This window comes from Saccopteryx leptura, chromosome 4, assembly GCF_036850995.1.
Source record: "Saccopteryx leptura isolate mSacLep1 chromosome 4, mSacLep1_pri_phased_curated, whole genome shotgun sequence".
Taxonomy (NCBI): domain Eukaryota; kingdom Metazoa; phylum Chordata; class Mammalia; order Chiroptera; family Emballonuridae; genus Saccopteryx; species Saccopteryx leptura.
This window is the reverse complement of record NC_089506.1, coordinates 201,176,774-201,195,094: the sequence shown is the minus strand read 5'-3', so window position 1 is coordinate 201,195,094 and position 18,321 is coordinate 201,176,774. Positions and strand designations below refer to the sequence as shown.

General features: G+C 44.9%; 1 protein-coding gene across 2 annotated transcripts in view; it reads left to right on the top strand.

Moving 5' to 3' along the window:
* The window catches only part of ABCC1 (ATP binding cassette subfamily C member 1 (ABCC1 blood group)), a 150,168-nt gene that overhangs the window by 29,110 nt on the left and 102,737 nt on the right, over nt 1–18,321 (top strand). For both annotated transcript variants that reach the window (XM_066382556.1, XM_066382555.1), the window contains exons 2-3: nt 9,929–10,105; nt 17,590–17,715. In XM_066382556.1, the coding sequence (XP_066238653.1) occupies nt 9,929–10,105; nt 17,590–17,715 (303 nt within the window). The remainder of the gene's footprint in view (nt 1–9,928; nt 10,106–17,589; nt 17,716–18,321) is intronic.

Below are 18,321 nucleotides of genomic sequence, written 5' to 3'. Positions count from 1 at the left end.
CCTGCTGCTGCTGTTTATTTATTTCAAGTGTAAACTCGCTATTGTTATTATTATTTCAGGGGGAATCCATGCAGAGTAAAAAATTCAAACAGTGCAAAAGATAATAAAACAAAAAGTAATAGTTGCTTCCTCTTACCAGCTTCAGCCCTACCCCCTGGAGATAATCACTGCTAGCTTTTGTTTTTCCTGTCTCTTTCTAAGAAAATTCCCCTGCCTAGACCAGCATTTGTATATTCTTTGATGCTAATTTTAAATGGGACTGGTAGTGCATGTATGTGATTAAAAACAACAACAACAAAAAAAAACCGGACCCATTGCATTTTCCATGTATATAGAGGCATCTATCTACACTTGGATTCAATGTCCTGGTTGTGTAGGCTGCTTGCAGGTTAGTGACTGGGCCTCAGTTTTTGTGTCTGTCAAATGGGTTTAATTATAGAGCCTGTCTCCCAGAGTTGTTTGTGAGGCCTAAACGGGATATAAAGCACATACTTAGCTCAGTCCTGGCTCATGCTACTAAGGACCTTAAATCTCCCTCTTTTTCTTTTCATCAATGAAAGAAGGTAGCATATGTTTCTTCATTTCCTTCAGGTTTTCCCTCAAATGTCACCTTGGCCCAGGGGCCTTTGCTGTCCACCTGGGATAGAAATAGCATGCACCTCCTCCCGTTATTCTCTGCCTTCGGTGTTCTTTTCCAGAGCCCTCGTTGCCAGGAGGTTTGTGTAGTATCTGCCTCTTATGATAAAAGGGAGCTCTGTGCCAGTGGAAACGTTATTTACCTTCAAATGGCATATAATTGTCCACTGAGGAATAGAAACCCGACTATTGCAAGTTATTGAGACGATTGAATTGGAAAATGGTGTTCAGGCCCCGAGGGAAGATCTGATGCATAATAGGTCCTTGTTTCTAAACAGTGTCAGAGCTACTCTGGCTCCCGAATATTGGTGACACTGAGAGCTGTTCGGATTTATAATCACATCCCCAGACTGTTGTCTGTCTCGTCTTCCTCCCTCCTGTCCTGGCTGGGTCCTGGACAGGCTCTTCCCCTTGTCTCCCTGCAGGCTCCAGCCACAGGTCCCTCTGGAAGCTGTGTGAATCAGGCCGGAGCAGCAGGCGTGGGGGACACAGCGCTGCAGAGGCCCTGGCTGAGCGGTCACTGGTGCATGGGACTTCTGTGACAAGCATGACTGAGCTGAGAGGCCGGTCAGCTACCTCTCGGGCCACTTCCTGCCTATACCTGGCAGTATTCTAGTGGCTTCTGACTCTGATGAAGCTGAGAGGAGCGATGGTGCCCCTGGGATGTCACAGGATATTTCGGGTGGACCAGCGTCAAACTGAGAGGTGTGGTAGGCACAGGATTGGTTTCTCCAAAGATGTCCATGACCTGATCCCTAGAATCGGTGATCATGTTAGGTAACGTGGCAAAGGGGGTATAGAGACTGCAGATGCAATTGAATTTGCTCATCAGCTGACCTTGAGATGGGAGATTTTCCTGGATTATCTGGGTGAGCCCAAGGTCATCATGAGTGGAAGTGGGAGTGGAAGAGGGATGCAGAAGAGAGGGAACCAGAGAGGTGGCAGTGTGAGAAGGACCTGGCTGATGCTGCTGGATTTGAAGGTGGACGAAGGGGCCATGAGCCCAGGAATGTGGGTGGCTGCTAGAAGCTGGGAAAGGCAAAGAAGTGGAGCCTCCCTTACGGTCTCCAGGAGGAACCCACAGCCCTGCTGACACCTTGATTTTGGCCCAGAGAGACTCGTTTCAGATTTCTGCCCTCTAGAATGGCATGATAAAATATTGTATTGTTTTGGTCATGGTTGGTTGGCTCAGGGGTAGAATGTTGACCTGGTGTGTAGATGTTCCAGGTTCAATTCCTGGTCAGGGCACACAGGAGAAGCAACCATCTGCTTCCCCTCCCCCCCATTCTTTCCCCTATCACAGCCTTGAATTGGTTTGAGGGAGTTGGCCCTGGGTCCTGAGGATGGCTTGTGGAGCCTCTGCCTCTGGTGCTTTAAAAAAAACAAAACCCAGTTGCCAAGCAATGGCCCCAGATGGGCAGAGCATCACTGAGTAGGGGGCTTGAGGGGTGGGTCCTGGTTGGGATGCATGCTGGGGCACATGCGGGAGTCTGTCTCTCTCCCCTCCTCTCACTTAAAAGTAAAAAATTGTGTTGTTTTAAGACCCTAATTTTATGGTAATTTGTAACAGCACATATAGGTAACAAATGCAAGTAATTGGTTCTGAACTTGGTGGTGGTTTGAGGACTCAAATCTTCCTCTTGGCCCAGATTGCCTATGGTCAAAAACACGTGCCCGCCTGACCTGTGGTGGCGCAGTGGATAAAGCGTCGACCTGGAAATGCTGAGGTCGCCGGTTCAAAACCCCGGGCTTGCCTGGTCAAGGCACATATGGGAGTTGATGCTTCCTGCTCCTTCCCCCCTTCTCTCTCTGTCTCTCCCTCTCTCTCTCCCTCTCTCTCTCTCTCTCTCTCTCTCTCTCTCTCTCTCCCTCCCTCTCCCCCCCCCCTCTCTCCCCTCTCTCTCTAATAAAAATGAATAAATAAAAATCTAACAACAACAACAACAACAACAACAAAAGCACGTGCCCAAGAAGGCCATTGCTAGGAGCTAGCGTGGATGGGGGTTAGGGGACCTCAGTAATCAGGCTTCCAAGGTTTGAGCCCCAGCCTCGAAATTTATAAGCTATGTGATCTAAGGCACTTTATTTGATTTCTTTGTGTCTCAGTTTCTCATCTACCTAATGGGAATCAAAACAACATTTCTTCTAGGTAATCATTAAGATTAACTGAATTATTCACATAAAATGCAAGAAACAGTACCTGGCACATAGTGTTCAGTTAAAGCTAGGTGGTATTATTATCAATAATAATATAAAGTTAAATCATATTAAGACTGTAATGCTATAAACTTTATTTTTATTACTGACACAGAATTAAGATTGCTGTTAATAGCTCTTTATTGAGTATTAATATTTGACACTGAGCTGGACCCCATATGTATATAATTTTATTCTTTAGAATAGCGTTAGGAGATAGGTATTTTTAGCTTTAGTCATAGATGAGGCTCAGAGAGATTGAGTGACTTGTCTAAGGTCACCGAGTAAATAAGTAGAGAAGCACACTGGACCTGTAAGAAAAGGGACAAGGGATCAGACACGGTGGGTCAGAACTTGTACGGCTCGGATGCTTTGTATTGTGAAAGCAAATTCACTTTCCACCTGTGTAAGCGATCCAGTGAATTTGCTGTGGAAGTCCAGTGGGAGGGTGGGCTGCAGGTGAAGCTTGAGCCAGCAATCCACAACGACACTAAGGAACAGTTTCTTCCATCTTCGTCTTTTTTGAGGTCAGCTTCATTCTCACACTTGCCACGGTGGTGCCTCTTCTCCCTTCCCCTCCCAGCCCTGGTACTTCCTTTGTGAATGGCCGAGATGCCGCATCCTCACCCTGCATCTTTGGGGACAAGAGAGGATGTGTCCTTGCTGTGACTAGCTCAGTTTGGGTCAGGTGCCCATTCTTGAACGTGGGTAAAGGACTCTGCTGACTGGCTGACACTAATGAGGGCTTGTCCCTGGGGCTCCCCCTCCCCCTGAGGTGAGCCCCCGAAAGGAAGGCCCTGGGTAGCTGTCCCCCTGGAGTCAGGGGTGGTGAGTGAAAGGCAGACTGACTCAGTGAATCATCCTTCCTTGCCTTATAATGGTCTTAAAAAAAAATAGCATTTGCTGTTTTCCCCAGAAGCCCCAAATAGAGAGGACCCCACTGCTTGTCTCCAGCAGTTGGGACAGAGGAGACAAGGCCCCAGCCAGCAAGTGATACACAGGAGGCCCCCAACATTCTTATCGTCACTGCTGTGACAGTTGTGGTCGGGCCGTTGGCTGGGATCGCAGCAGCTACTGAGGCCGTGTGGGGGGTTGGGTGGGATGGCCTGGGTTGGATGCGTTCTGCGGCAGTGGAAGGTCACGCTCACAGTCATTTCCCCTTTTCATGCCTCCCCTTCCTTCCTCTTCCCTCCATCTCTGCCTCTTGGTCGGGGTTGGCTGTCTGGCTCCCAGCAGGAAGCTGTCCTCGGAAGAGGCAACGCCTTCCTTTGCTGAGCGTTTCCCTTCCCTCTCCTTCCGGAGCCCCCCCCCCCCCCCCTTAGATGCTCCTTGGTTTGCTCTTGCTCACTTCTTCACTTGAGCTTTGCCTTGCCCTTAAGGCTTCCTGCCTCTGGGCAGTGCTGGTGGTAGTGGGGGCGATTGTTATTAATTATTAGTATCTGCTGCTTATAGTTAAGCGACCTGCCGAGATGCTCATGAGGTCAGGGCCTAAATTTTAATCCATATTCACTTGACCAGAAAGCCAGGGGTCAGGGCTAGGGTGTACTTGGATGGATTGTTATTTTTATTTTTATTTTTTGTATTTTTTTTGTATTTTTCTGAAGCTGGAAACGGGGAGAGACAGTCAGACAGACTCCCGCATGCGCCCGACCGGGATCCACCCGGCACGCCCACCAGGGGTGATGCTCTGCCCACTAGAGGGCAATGCTCTGCCCCTCCGGGGCGTCGCTCTGCCACGACCAGAGCCACTCTAGCGCCTGGGGCAGAGGCCAAGGAGCCATCCCCAGCGCCCGGGCCATCTTTGCTCCAATGTAGCCTTGGCTGCGGGAGGGGAAGAGAGAGATAGAGAGGAAGGAGGGGGTGGTGGAGAAGCAAATGGGTGCTTCTCCTATGTGCCCTGGCCGGGAATCAAACCCGGGTCCCCCGCATGCCAGGCCGACGCTCTACCGCTGAGCCAACCAGCCAGGGCCTGGATTGTTATTTTTAAAAGAGTAAAGTAGGAAATAATGCTGGGAGGGAAGGCATGGCTTAGGATACTTGTTTCCTTAATAACCTCTGGGGACCTGCTGGGTAGGAGAGTAGTAGTTGAGGGTAAATATACTGTGGTCCTGGCTCTGAGGTCCTTGCATGGACCTTGCAGGGCAGAGGTATTGACAGACATGTAAGAAAACCATTGCAGAGTTGTGTGTGGGGAGTAAGAGGAGAATGAATTTTGGGGAATGAAGAGGAAGGCCTCTTAAAAGTGGTATCTAAGTTGGGTTTTGAAGGATGAATAGGAGTTTGTTATGATGGAAAGATTGTAGGGAGAGCATCTAATAAGAGAGATGGTAAAGAACCACCCATTTGAGTAGCAGCTAGGGAATGACTCGAAGTCAGGGACCATGGCCTTTCTGAGTCTCCAGTGCCTTGAACAATGCCTAACATGCTTGGCAAATGCTTACCTCAATGAATGCCTTAGGTGACACATTGGGGAACATTGGCAGGTGAAATTGTAGAAGGAACAGATGGAGCTTGAATGTGGAACGTGTCATGAACCATGGCAAGGATTGGCTCTTGGAGCTAATAGGGAGCCACTGAAGGTTATTACCTGGAAGAGGGAGGGTGATCAGATTAGCCCCATATATTAATACATTAATACATGTACTATATTTAAGTCTCTGAATTTTACTTTGAGCAGGAGAATATGGCTGCTTTTAAATGACTATGAAAAGATCTTCTGTTTCACTCCTCATTAGAGAAAAGGTAGTTAAGCCACAGTGAGACATTTTCCTTTATCAGACTGACAGATCAAAAGCTTTTAATTTAATACACTGTGGTCAGGGAAGTAGTTATCCTTTGTACCTCATTAAGTGGAATATAAGTTGATGATCCATTTGGGGAGCAGTATCTGTCTAAATTTTAAATATCTGCACCCTTTGACCAGTGATGCACGTCTAAAAAGTGATCTTACAAATAGGCTTGTTCGTGTGTAATGTGAGGCATTTGTTAGTTATTTATTCACTGCTGCAGTGTTTATGAGAGCAACCTATCGCCCTGTCAGCAGGGACTAATTAAGTCAAGTCTCTCCTACAATGGATTATAAAGCAGCCAGCTCCAAGGAGGAAGACATCGTTTGTGTGCAGTGCAGGTGATCTTTAAGACCTATTATTAAGAGAAAAAAAGCAAGGTACAGGACAGAGGTGGAGTATGCTTCCTTCCAGTGGAAAACAAAAAAATATGTCTTTATTTATTTATTTTGTATTTTTCCGAAGTTAGAAGTGGGGAGGCAGTCAGATAGACTCCTGCATGCGCCTGACGGATCCACCCGGCATGCCCACCAGGGGGCGATGCTCAGCCCCTCTGGGGCGTTGCTCCGCTGCTGCTGGAGCCATTCTAGGCCTGAAGCCGAGGCTATGGAGCCATCCTCAGCACCCAGGCCAACTTTGCTCCAGTGGAGCCTTGGATGCAGGAAGGGAAGAGAGAAACAAAGAGGAAGGAGAAGGAGAAGGGCGGAGAAGCAGATGGGTGCTTCTCTTGTGTGCCCTGGCTGGGAATTGAACCTGGGACTTCCACATGCCTGGCTGACGCTCTACTGCTGAGCCAACAAGCCAGGGCTCTTTATTTTTGTTATAGATGGATCAGGTATCTTCTGGAAGGGTACATAAGAAACCGATAATGGTTGCCTCTCAAGAGAGGAATTGAAGGATTAGGGACCAAGATGGGAAAATGGCTCGTCACTTCTGTCCTTTGTTCAAAAGAAATTAAGCTATCATAATTAAAGCAGATCTATGTTCCTGGTAATGATCAGTTTCTAATATTAAGAAAGGTAAAGGACAGGTATGTATTATGGTAACTTTTGGGGAAACAAAATAGATACACTGTAATTGGGAGGTAATCTAGAAGAACACACAAGATGTTAGCCGTGGTGGTTTTGTCCGTGGGCTGGGATGGGGGCTGTGAGATTAGGGAAGCAGACTTACTTTTCACAGTATACTGTTTTGTGTAGTTTGAAAAAGTTTAACACACAAATGTATTACCTATTAAAAATAAATACAAAGGGAGAGACACATGGATGGATGTGGGTGGTGGATGTGGTGCTGCATTGATGGATGGGTGGATGGATGGATGGATTGGTGGGTGGATGGATGCATGAGTATAGTTGCATGGATAGATAATGTTACTTTGGCTGTAGTGGGGAGGACATAGTTGGTCCGGGAGGGGCTGGAAACAGGTAATGGTTAGAAAGGAAATTGCAATAGTCCAGGCAGGAAATAACTGGCTACTGGAATGTCACACATGAACCAAGCTTCTTGTATACATAACTGCATATATTAAACCCCAGCATTTTTTCCTTATTAGAAGGGCAAATTCCTTTGAAATGAGTTTTTTCTGGCAACTGCTCAGACACTGTTCTGTATGTAAGAACCACCGACAGTTGAATCCCATTTTTCATCATCACCTTTAGAATTACAAGTGGGGTGAAACCAGTTACAATAATCAGCTTTTGATTTAAATCACTCCTGTGATCAAATTTCACAGGCCTAAGTTCATAGAGGCATGACTTTTGTCTTAAGGGTTTCTTTGTGTTTAGAAATTTCCTAACTAAATTCCTTTGCATCTGTTAATTATTTTAAGTTTACATTTCATTGATTCCTGGTTCTGGGAAACTAACCATTTATATTATAGAACTGTTTATCAGTTATACCCCTGAAGAACCAGTTTAGGTACTTGTTTTACTATCTAGAGCTCTCTCTCTTTTCTTTTTAAGTCCAATTCCTTATGTTTTAATAATCTTTTCACATATGTTTAATAATCTTTTCACATATTCAGTTGTATTAAGCATACTCATGTATTAAGTAATGTTATGCATTACTAGGTCTCTTTTTTGAAATGCATGGAACATAATGTTTTCATCACATTGTCAATTGTTTTCTTTAAGTGAAATGTTCTGCTTGTTCCCATCACTTTCCCTTTATGGCTTTAAATGTTGTATGGGGCTGTGAGAGTCCAGGTTCTTTGGAGTTCCTGGGTGGTCTCACTTATCTGACTGTGGGAAGGCTTGGACTCAGATACCCAGAGAGAACATTGTGCGGTGATGAACAGAGAAGGCTAGGAGAGAGGTGGGCTGCATGGGCCTGTGACCAGCTGGAACACATGAGCCTTATCCCAGCCTGGCTACTCCTTAGCTCTTGCTGATGGCTGTAAAGCATGAATATGGGCCCAGTGCTGCCAGGCATTCTGATTTTTTTTTAAGAGAAGCCAGAAATCCCAATTTTGAAAAAATTTTTATTTTTGTGACAGAGACAGAGACAGAGAGAGGGACAGATAGGGACAGACAGAAAGGGAGAGAGATGAGAAGCATCAATTCTTCATTGCGGCACCTTAGTTGTTTCTTGATTGCTTTCTCATATGTGCCTTGACCGGGGGGGGGCTACAGCAGACCGAATGACCCCTTGTTCAAGCCAGTGACCTTAGGCTCAAGCTGGTGAGCCTTGCTCAAACTAGATAAGCCCACGCTCAAGCTGGCAACCTTAGGGTCTCGAACCTGGGTCCTCTGCATCCCAGTCCTACGTTCAATCCACTGTGCTACTGCCTGGTCAGGCTAAAAATCCAAATTTTTATATGAAATTTCCTGATTTGAAATGTTGGAAGCTGATCTAAAAAAAATCTTTTTAAAGCATGCTTAAAACAACAATAATAGTAAACCATCTTTGGGCCAAATTGGCCTGAGGGCCACCTGTTTCATACCTCTAAATTTATCTGATGTAAGCAAAGCAGAGATAAGAAATTGAGACTCTGAGATAGGGTGATTTTCCCAAAGTTATGTAACTGGTCAGTGGTCAGATCAGGACTTGAATTAAATTCTCCATTACCAAATTCTAACAGCAGGTTAAAGTTTATTCTTAGGTGGATATACTTGATTTATATATGTATATATCTATCTATCTGATATGTCTTTAACAAAATGCAAGTGGTTTCTTTTTTTTTTTTTTTTGTATTTTTTCTGAAGCTGGAAACAGGGAGAGACAGTCAGACTCCCACATGCGCCCGACCGGGATCCACCCGGCACGCCCACCAGGGGCGACGCTCTGCCCACCAGGGGGCGATGCTCTGTCCCTCCGGGTGCGTCGCTCTGCCGCGACCAGAGCCACTCTAGCGCCTGGGGCAGAGGCCAAGGAGCCATCCCCAGCGCCCGGGCCATCTTTGCTCCAATGGAGCCTTGGCTACAGGAGGGGAAGAGAGAGACAGAGAGGAAGGAGGGGGTGGGGGTGGAGAAGCAAATGGGCGCTTCTCCTATGTGCCCTGGCCGGGAATCGAACCCGGGTCCCCCGCACGCCAGGCCGATGCTCTACCGCTGAGCCAACCGGCCAGGGCTGCAAGTGGTTTCTTAAAAAATAAAACTATTTAAAATAAATTTATTTCAAGGATGGATAACTTAGTCATTAAATGCAGGGACTCTGGAACCAAATAGCCTGATTTTGAATTCTGATCCAGGTCTTACTAGCTATGTGATAATGGACAAATCATTGAACCTCTCTGTGCCTCAGTTTTCCTATTTGAAAAAGGAGGGATAAAGTGCTTATAGAATTAGAGGAGATAATACAGATAAAGTACTTAGAATAGGGCTTAGCACATAGAACTGCAATTTGGGGGTTATTGATGATGATGATGGTGCCAATGGTGGTGATCATGATGGTATTGGTAGCTGATGTAAGTGATTGTGATGGTAATGATGGTGGTCATGAAGATGACAATGGTGATGGTGATGAAGAAGAAGATTAGCAAACCCTCAATTCACAAGATGAGTGAAGTTGAAATGACTAAGGTACTCTTCAGTTTACAGGAAGGTACCCCTCAGGGTTTATTTAAATCGCTGTCTTTAAGTTTTGAACAACGATGGAATTTGCCACAGGTCCCAGGAACCTGTCTGTTGCATACAACGAGGTGTACCTTTATTCCTGATTCCTTGTCTCTCCACACTGCATATTCTGTCTGAGACCGCCTTGGAAGCAGAGGTCTTGTCTGTTTCTTGGCCCCGTGACAGCTGGTTTTGAACTCCACACGGCCCGTCTCTCTGGCACATCCCATTGACCCGTGCCTGTGTTTGCGTCCATAGGAGTGGAACATCACATGGAACACCAGCAATCCTGACTTCACCAAGTGCTTTCAGAACACCGTCCTCGTGTGGGTGCCTTGTTTTTACCTCTGGGTCTGCTTCCCCTTCTACTTCCTCTATCTCGCTCACCATGACCGGGGCTATATTCAGATGACACATCTCAACAAAGCCAAAACTGTAAGTCATCCTGTGTGTGTGTGTGGGGTGGAAGGGGGTATTGTTTCTGGGTGGGGAGTGGTGGCTGGTGAAAACTGACCTATTGCTCCTGTTTCATTGGCCCTGAGTTCCTTTTTCTAGAAGACAGGATAATGATGTGGTAGATAAGGCTGGGGCCCTGGATTCAGACATGAGTTCACATAGCATCTCCATCCCATAGACTCACTAGCTGTAGGATCTTGAGCACATCTCCTAATCTCTTTAAGCCTCAGTTTCCTATTATTATAGTGGGAGTGATAGGATCTGTCTCAACAAATTGTCAGGAGATAATTGGGAGGTCTTCCCATTGGACCAAAGATATCTTTTTACTAAAAAAAAACCACACGTTTTTGGCTTCCAGTCAAGATGGCAGAAGAAGTAGGTAAACACTATGCTGGTAGCTTTCGACAGCCATATCAGAATTACAACTAAACTTTAAAACAGGGGTCCCCAAACTACGGCCCGCAGGCCGCATGCGGCCCCCTGAGGCCATTTATCCGGCCCCCGCCGCACTTCCGGAAGGGGCACCTCTTTCATTGGTGGTCAGTGAGAGGAGCATAGTTCCCATTGAAATACGGGTCAGTTTGTTGATTTAAATTTACTTGTTCTTTATTTTAAATATTTTATTTGTTCCCGTTTTGTTTTTTTACTTTAAAATAAGATATGTGCATTGTGCACAGGGATTTGTTCATAGTTTTTTTTTATAGTCCTGCCCTCCAACAATCTGAGGGACAGTGAACTGGCCCCCTGTGTAAAAAGTTTGGGGACCCCTGCTTTAAAACAACCATCCTTCAGAACTGCCTGAAGTCTAGCTGAGCAGAACTCCGACAAGGTTATACAGAAGAAGCCATGTTGAGACTGGTAGGATGGGCAGAGACACAGAATGCCCTCGTGTGGCAGTTAAAAATCAGGAGGGATTTCTTGGCTGCAGAGGTTCCCCCTGAGGAACCAGGCCCCCCAGCTCCAGTGCTAGGAAGAGAAGTCCCCATAATGTCTGGCTCTGAAAACCAGTGGGGATCGTGGCTGAGTGGATCCTGGAGTCCCAAGTGTTTCTCTTATATAAGGTGACCAATCGGCCTCCTTTAGGGAGGACTGTCCTTCTTTTTTAAGTTCCGTCCTCCCTCAAAAAGTATCTTCCTACATGTCCTCCTTTTTGATATTGGAAGACTAATCTGTAAATGTCCTTATTCGATCGATGTAGAGTCGAACCATTGCGTGTGATGTGACGTGTTTGTATCTAAATGAGTACTTTTTTCTCGCAATTATTATTAAAATTAATAGACATGTAAGTATAATATTAAATATTACAAATGTTTTTATTATGCATTTATTATATTATAGTGTATTATTGTTGCAATGAATAAAATGTTTCTTTTATTTATGATATTGTTTTCTTCAATTTATTTTTGTCCTCCTTTTTATTGTAAAAACGTTGGTCACCTTATCTTAAAGGGCTTGTGCACAGACTTAACTCACTTGCTTTGAGCTCCAGCACTAGGGCAGCAGCTTGAAAGGTGCCAGGGACATATGGCAGGCACCAGAGCCCCGCTGAAGCAAGTTCTGCTTCATGGGGTCGGCCCCATGCACAGCAGCTCCTCTGCTGTAGTTGTGGCTGCTCCTTGTAGATGATTGGCCTTGGGGTCAGTCCCTCCCATTGACATAACAACAGCAGTCAAGCCTCAGCTGTAACAGGAGTGTGTACACAGCCCATGGAGGGGGCGCATCTGGAGTGCCCAGTTCAGGTGACCAGGGAGGCTGCGCCACTGGGCCCTGCAGGACATAAGACCACTCTACCAAGACTGGGAGACATAGCAGATCTACCTAATACATAGAAACAGAGAGCTAGATAAAATGGGGAGATAAACATGTCCCAAATGAAAGAACAGGGAAAATCTTCAGAAAATGATCTAAATGAAATGGAGGTAAGCAATCTACCAGATACAGATTTTTTTTTAAATTGAGAGCAAGGGAGGCAGAGAAATAGACTGGGATCCACCCGGCAAGCCCCCTATGGGGTGATGCTCTGCCCATCTGGGGCATTGCTTCGATGCTTGGCAACTGAGCTATTTTTATCACCTGAGGCAGAGGCCATGAAGCCATCCTCAGCACTGGGAGCCAACTCGCTTGAGCCAATCAAGCCATGGCTGAGGGAGAGAGAGAGAGAAAGAAAGAAAGAAAGGGGAGGCGGAAGGGATGGGGTGGAGAAGCAGATAGTCACTTCTCCTGTGTGCCCTGACCGGGAATTGAACCTGGGACATCTACAAGCTGGACCAATGCTCTACCACTGAGCAAACCATCCAGGGGCTCAGATACAGATTTCAAAATAATAGTTATAAGGATGCTCAAGGAACTTAGTGAGAGAACCTCAATGGCATTGAAAAGGATGTAGAAACCATAAAAAAGATCTAGTCAGAAATGAGAAATACAGTAACTGAAGTGAAGAGTACACTAGAAGGAACCAACAGCAGATTAGATGATGCACAGGATCAAATTAGTCATTTAGAAGACAAGATAGCAGAAAACACCCAATCAGAGAGCAAAAGGAGAAAAAGAATTTTAAGAGGATAGTTTAAGGGACCTCTGGGACTGTATCAAGTATTGAAGATGAAGACATAGAGCAAGGGATTAGAACCTATTTCAAAAAATAACCACTGAAAACTCTATCCTAATCTAGTAAAGGAAAAAGACACACAAGTCCAGAAGTGCAGAGGGTCCCAAACAAGATGAACCCCAGGAGGCTCACACCAAGACACATCATAATTAAAATGGCAAAGGTTAAACACAGTCTCAAAAGCAGCAAGAGAAAAGCAGTTAGTTACCTGCAAGGGAGCTCCCAGGAAACTGTGAGCTGATTTCTCAACAGAAACTTCACAGGCCAGAGGGATTGGCACAAGTGTTCAAAGTATAAACAGCAAGGACCTACAACCAAGATTACTCGACCCAGCAAGGCTATATCATTTAGAATTGAAGGACATATAAAGAGTTTCCCAGACAAGAAAAAGCTGAAGGAGTTCATCACCATCAAACCAGTATTATAAGAAATGTTAAAAGGTCTTTTTTAAAGGACAAGAAGAAAAATGTAAGATAAAGAATATGAGTAATAAAATGGCAATAAAACATCTATCAGTAATTTTTTTAAATGCCAATGGATTAAACATTCCAATCAAAAGGCATATGGTGGCTGAATAGATAACAACACAAGACCTTATATGTGCTGTCTACAAGAGACTCATGTCAGATCTAAAGATACCCACAGACTGAAAGTAAAGGGTTAGAAAAAGATATTTAGTTAAAAAAAAAGAAAAAAAGAAACTGGTATAATACTTATACCAGACAAAATGGACTTTAAAACAAAGGCTATAGGCTTGACCTGTGGTGGCACAGTGGATAAAGCATCGACCTGGAACGCTGAGGTTGCCAGTTTGAAACCCTGCACTTGTCTGGTCAAGGCACATATAGGAGTTGATGCTTCTTGCTCCTCCCTCTTTTCTCTCTCTCTCTCTCTCTCTCTCTCTCTCTCTCTCTCTCCTAACATGAATAAATAAATAAAAAATAAAATAAAACAAAGGCTATAATGAGAGACAGAGAAGCCAACAATTCCACTTCTGGGTATTTATCTGAATTAACCCAAAACAGTAAATCAAGAAGACATATACGGCCCTGGCCGGTTGGCTTAGTGGTAGAGCGTCGGCCTGGCGTGTGGGGGACCCGGGTTCGATTCCCGGCCAGGGCACATAGGAGAGGCGCCCATTTGCTTCTCTACCCCCACCCCCTCCTTCCTCTCTGTCTCTCTCTTCCCCTCCCGCAGCCAGGGCTCCATTGGAGCAGAGATGGCCCGGGCGCTGGGGACGACTCCTTGGCCTCTGCCCCAGGTGCTAGAGTGGCTCTGGTCGCGGAGTGGCGACGCCCCGGAGGGGCAGAGCTTCACCCCTGGTGGGCGTGCCGGGTGGATCCCGGTTGGGCGCATGCGGGAGTCTGTCTGACTGTCTCTCCCCGTTTCCAGTTTCAGAAAAGAAAAAAAAAAAAAAAAAAAGAAGACACATACATCTCTATTTTTATTGCAGCATTATTTATAATAGCCAGGATATGGAAGCAGTCAAGTGTTCATCAGTGGATGAGTGGATAAAGAAGTGGTACAATGGAATAAGAATGAAATTTTGCCATCTGCAACAACACGGAAGGACCTAGAGGGTATTACACTGAGTGAAATAAGACAGAGAAGGACAAAATGCAATAAATTCACTTATACATGGAATCTACAAAATCAAAATAGAAACAGATTCATAGATACAGAGAACATTTTGACCTTTGCCAGATGGGAGGAGTGATGGGGATTGAGTGAAAAGGTGAAGGGATTGAGAAGTACAAATTGTTTTGTGTATGTGTGTGTGTGTTTTATTAAGTGGGAGGAGGGGAGGCAGAGAGACAGATTCCTACATGGGCCCTGACTACCCAGCAAGCCCCCTAAGGGCGATGCTCTGCCTATCTAGGCTTTTTCTCAGCAACTGAGCTATTTTTAGTACCTGAGGTAGAGGTCATAGAGCCATCCTCAGCTCTCGGGGCTGACTCGCTCAAACCATCGAGCCATGGCTGTGGGAGAAGAGAGGAAAGGGTGGAGAAGCAGATGGTCACTTCTCCTGTGTGCCCTGCCTGGGAATTGAACCGGGACATCCACACACGGGGCTGATGCTCTACCACCCAGTGCCAAGAAGTACAAATTGATAGTTACAAAATAGTCATGGGTTGTAAAGTATAAGGAGTATATGCAATAATATTGTAATAGCTGTGTATGGTGTCATATGGATACTCGATTTATCAGGGTGATCGCTTTGTAAGATATAAATAAATGCCTAATCACTGCGTTGTGCACCTACAACTAATAGTGTACCTCAACTGTAATGAAAGATTAAAAAAATTTCAGAAACAGATGAAGGGGAATAAGAGGTACAAACTTGCAGTTATAAAATAAATTAGTCATGGGATGTAATGTACAGCATAGGGAAAATAGTCAATAATATTGGGATAGCGAGTGACACATGGTTACTAGACATGTCATGATGATCACATTATAAAGTATATAAATGTAGAATCACTGTTGTATACCTGAAACCAACATACCATATATATTGTATATCAACTATAATTTAAAAAGTAAGGCAAAAAGAAAAGTTCATATTGTGAATTAATTTTAAACTACAGAAAAGTTGCAGGAATGATATGAAGAACTCCCCCTAGCCCTGTATGCCTGTTACTCATAGTCATTGATTTAGTAACATTTCAGCATATTTGCTTTATCACTCACTTTTGCTGTCTCCATATACAATACATACGTTTATTTTTTTCTGGCTCATTCAAGAACAGGTAGCAGCCACCTGCCCCTTTACCCCTTAATTCCTCAGTGTGTCTTTTCTTGAAGCACAGATTTCTCTTAAGGTAAGCACAGTACAATTATCACATTTAGGAAATTTAACAAGGACATGTTTTTTAACAAAATCTTTCTGTATTCTAATTTTGCCTGTTGTCCCAATACCGTCCTTTTGAGCATTTATCTCCCTAGTTCAGAATCCAGTCCAGGGTCATGTATGGCATTGAATCATTTACCTCTTAGTTTTCTTTAATCCGGAAGATCTCTCTTCTCCTTTCTCTGTGTTTTATGACATTGACGTGGTTGAAGAATGTGGGCAGTTGCTTTAGAGTGAGTCCTCAACTCGAGCTTGTGTAATTTTCCTCATGATTAGATTCAGGTGATGCCCGTCTGGCTGGAAAACTACTAGTGGAAGATTGTGTCCTCAGACTGTTACATCTAGGGTCACACTGTAACCAGCTCACTGATGGGGTTTTGATCATTTGATCAAAGTGGCCTTTGGTTTCTCCAGGGCAGTAACTGTTTTTCCCTTCTCAAGAATAAGCCTTCTGAGGGGAAGTCACGCTAAGAACAACATGTATGTATCATTCTCCTCACTCACTTTTTCCTGTTGACTTAGCACAGATCTGTCATTTTGTTGTTTTTGTCTGTGTGTGCATGTTGTTGTTTTTTTGCAAGACCCATGCTTTATGAACACATCATTGTTACATGTCTGAATTTGATACACAAGATTCTTAGTTCATTTTACAGATCCTGAAGTCAGCTTATTGAAAAGGTAAATTCTGAGACCATGGTGGATGTAGCAGATGAATATATCAGAACACAAAAACGCCATCCAAATATTGACATTAAAAATATATTAGTAAAATAGACTGCTATTGACTGTACTTGAACAAAGCATGCATGGAATGAGTTATATTTATGATGGAGTTAGTTTTCGCTAAACTCTTACACTAGAGAAGACCCCTGGCACCTGAGATCTTGAGAGTCTTCAGGTGTTCCCAGTCTGTGTTAGCAAAATGAAACGTGGCAGGTTATTTCTGAGGCACTAATTTGAATCTCAGAGGGAAGGGCTAGTATAGTATGTGAGGCCGGTCACCCAGGCGTCAGAAAGGTGGGTACCTGTCACTCCGGTGGCTTTGCCGTTGCCTGAGTGTCATCAGATATGCAGTAAAACTTTCTAGAGCTCCTTTACATTTTATGGTTATATCTCAGTAATATTTTAAAGTTACATTTCCCAAGACTTATTTCCACAGACCCTTGGAAAACAGGAACACTTGAATGATTTTACTGATGCTGCCCCTTTGCCTAAATCGCCATTCAAGTCTGTCTTGTTCATACTCCAGTTCAAGCTATCTCAGATTTATTTCCCTAACCTGAGCTGGATCTGATGTCTTCCTCTTAGTCCGCTGGAAGCACACTGTACTTTTCTTGCGGAAAAAATACCTGCCTTTAAAATGTAAATCAGATCTTGCTCTTGCCTTGTTTAGAAGAAACCTGCCAGTAATGTCTCACCACAGGGAATAAAATCCAGAAGTCCTCCCTGTGACCCAGCTTGATCTGGTTGCAGGCTCCTCTTCAGCCATCTTCTGTTACGCCCCTTGCTCTTTACACAGTAGCCATAAACCCACTCAGCATGTTTCTACCCCCGTGCCTTTGCACTTGCTATTCTCTCTGCCCGACTTGTTCTTTCCCTCAAATACTCACTTTTGCTCTCTTTACTCAGATGTCACCTGATTAGAGAGGCCGTCCCTGACTCCCCTGTCTTATCAGTTTTTTGTTTCCTCATAGCGCTTATTATTCTCTGGCGTTACAGTATGTACTTTTCAGTTTGCTTCCTGCCTGTTTCCATTCTACTAGAACGTCAGCTCTATGAAGTCAGGCACTTTTTCTGTTTTGTTCACGGTTGAATCCTTGGCACCTTGAAAAGTATATTCCCACATGAGAGGGCTCAGTGGTGGCTCACCCTGCTTAGCACCAGAGGATATGTGTTGTGTTCAGGGACCACAGCTGATAGCGTAGGGGTCGGCTGGTCCCCATGAGGCTGAGCTCGGGGAAGTTTCATTGCTTTCCTTGTAAGACATTTGTACTTCTCTTTCAGGCCTTGGGTTTTTTGCTGTGGATTGTCTGCTGGGCAGACCTCTTCTACTCTTTCTGGGAAAGAAGTTGGGGCAAGTTCACGGCCCCGGTGTTGCTGGTCAGCCCAACCCTCTTGGGCATCACTATGGTAAGTAGGAACTGGCTGTTCACCAGACACTGTGGAGACCAAAAGTAGTGGCCAGCAGTGAGGTCTCAGTAAAAATCCAGAAATCTGGCTTCTCTTAAAAACCTCAAAGGTCTGGCAACACTGGACTCATAGTCTTCTGGGGCAGCAATCAGCTGGAGCTGAAGAGATGACTGCAGCCTTTAAAAAGAGATGACTGCAGCCAAACAGTACATGGTCCAGTTTGCCACAGTCCCCACTGTGCCCTGTTGCTCTCCCTGCGATTGAGGCTGAATGCAGATGCCATCCTGCATTGTACTCGCTATACTCCGTTCTTGCACCAGCTGGCTCAGTCATTTATAGTAATTGCCTGGGACCTAATGACCTCTTGAAGTTTTAGGCTCTAGCACAAGGAGTAGGAAGCAAAACTGAAAGAGGAACCACCCTGCACCATGGGGTCCCTAGTGAAGAGGGAGATGCAAACCGAACTGCTTTATCACGGCTGGCATGTTTTGACTACCTATTATGCCTAATTCTCAGAGCAGCTCTGTGAGATAGGTACTGCTTTGTCTCCATTTTAAGATGAGGGGATTAAGGCACAGAGAGGTTATATACTCCACTAAAGGTCAC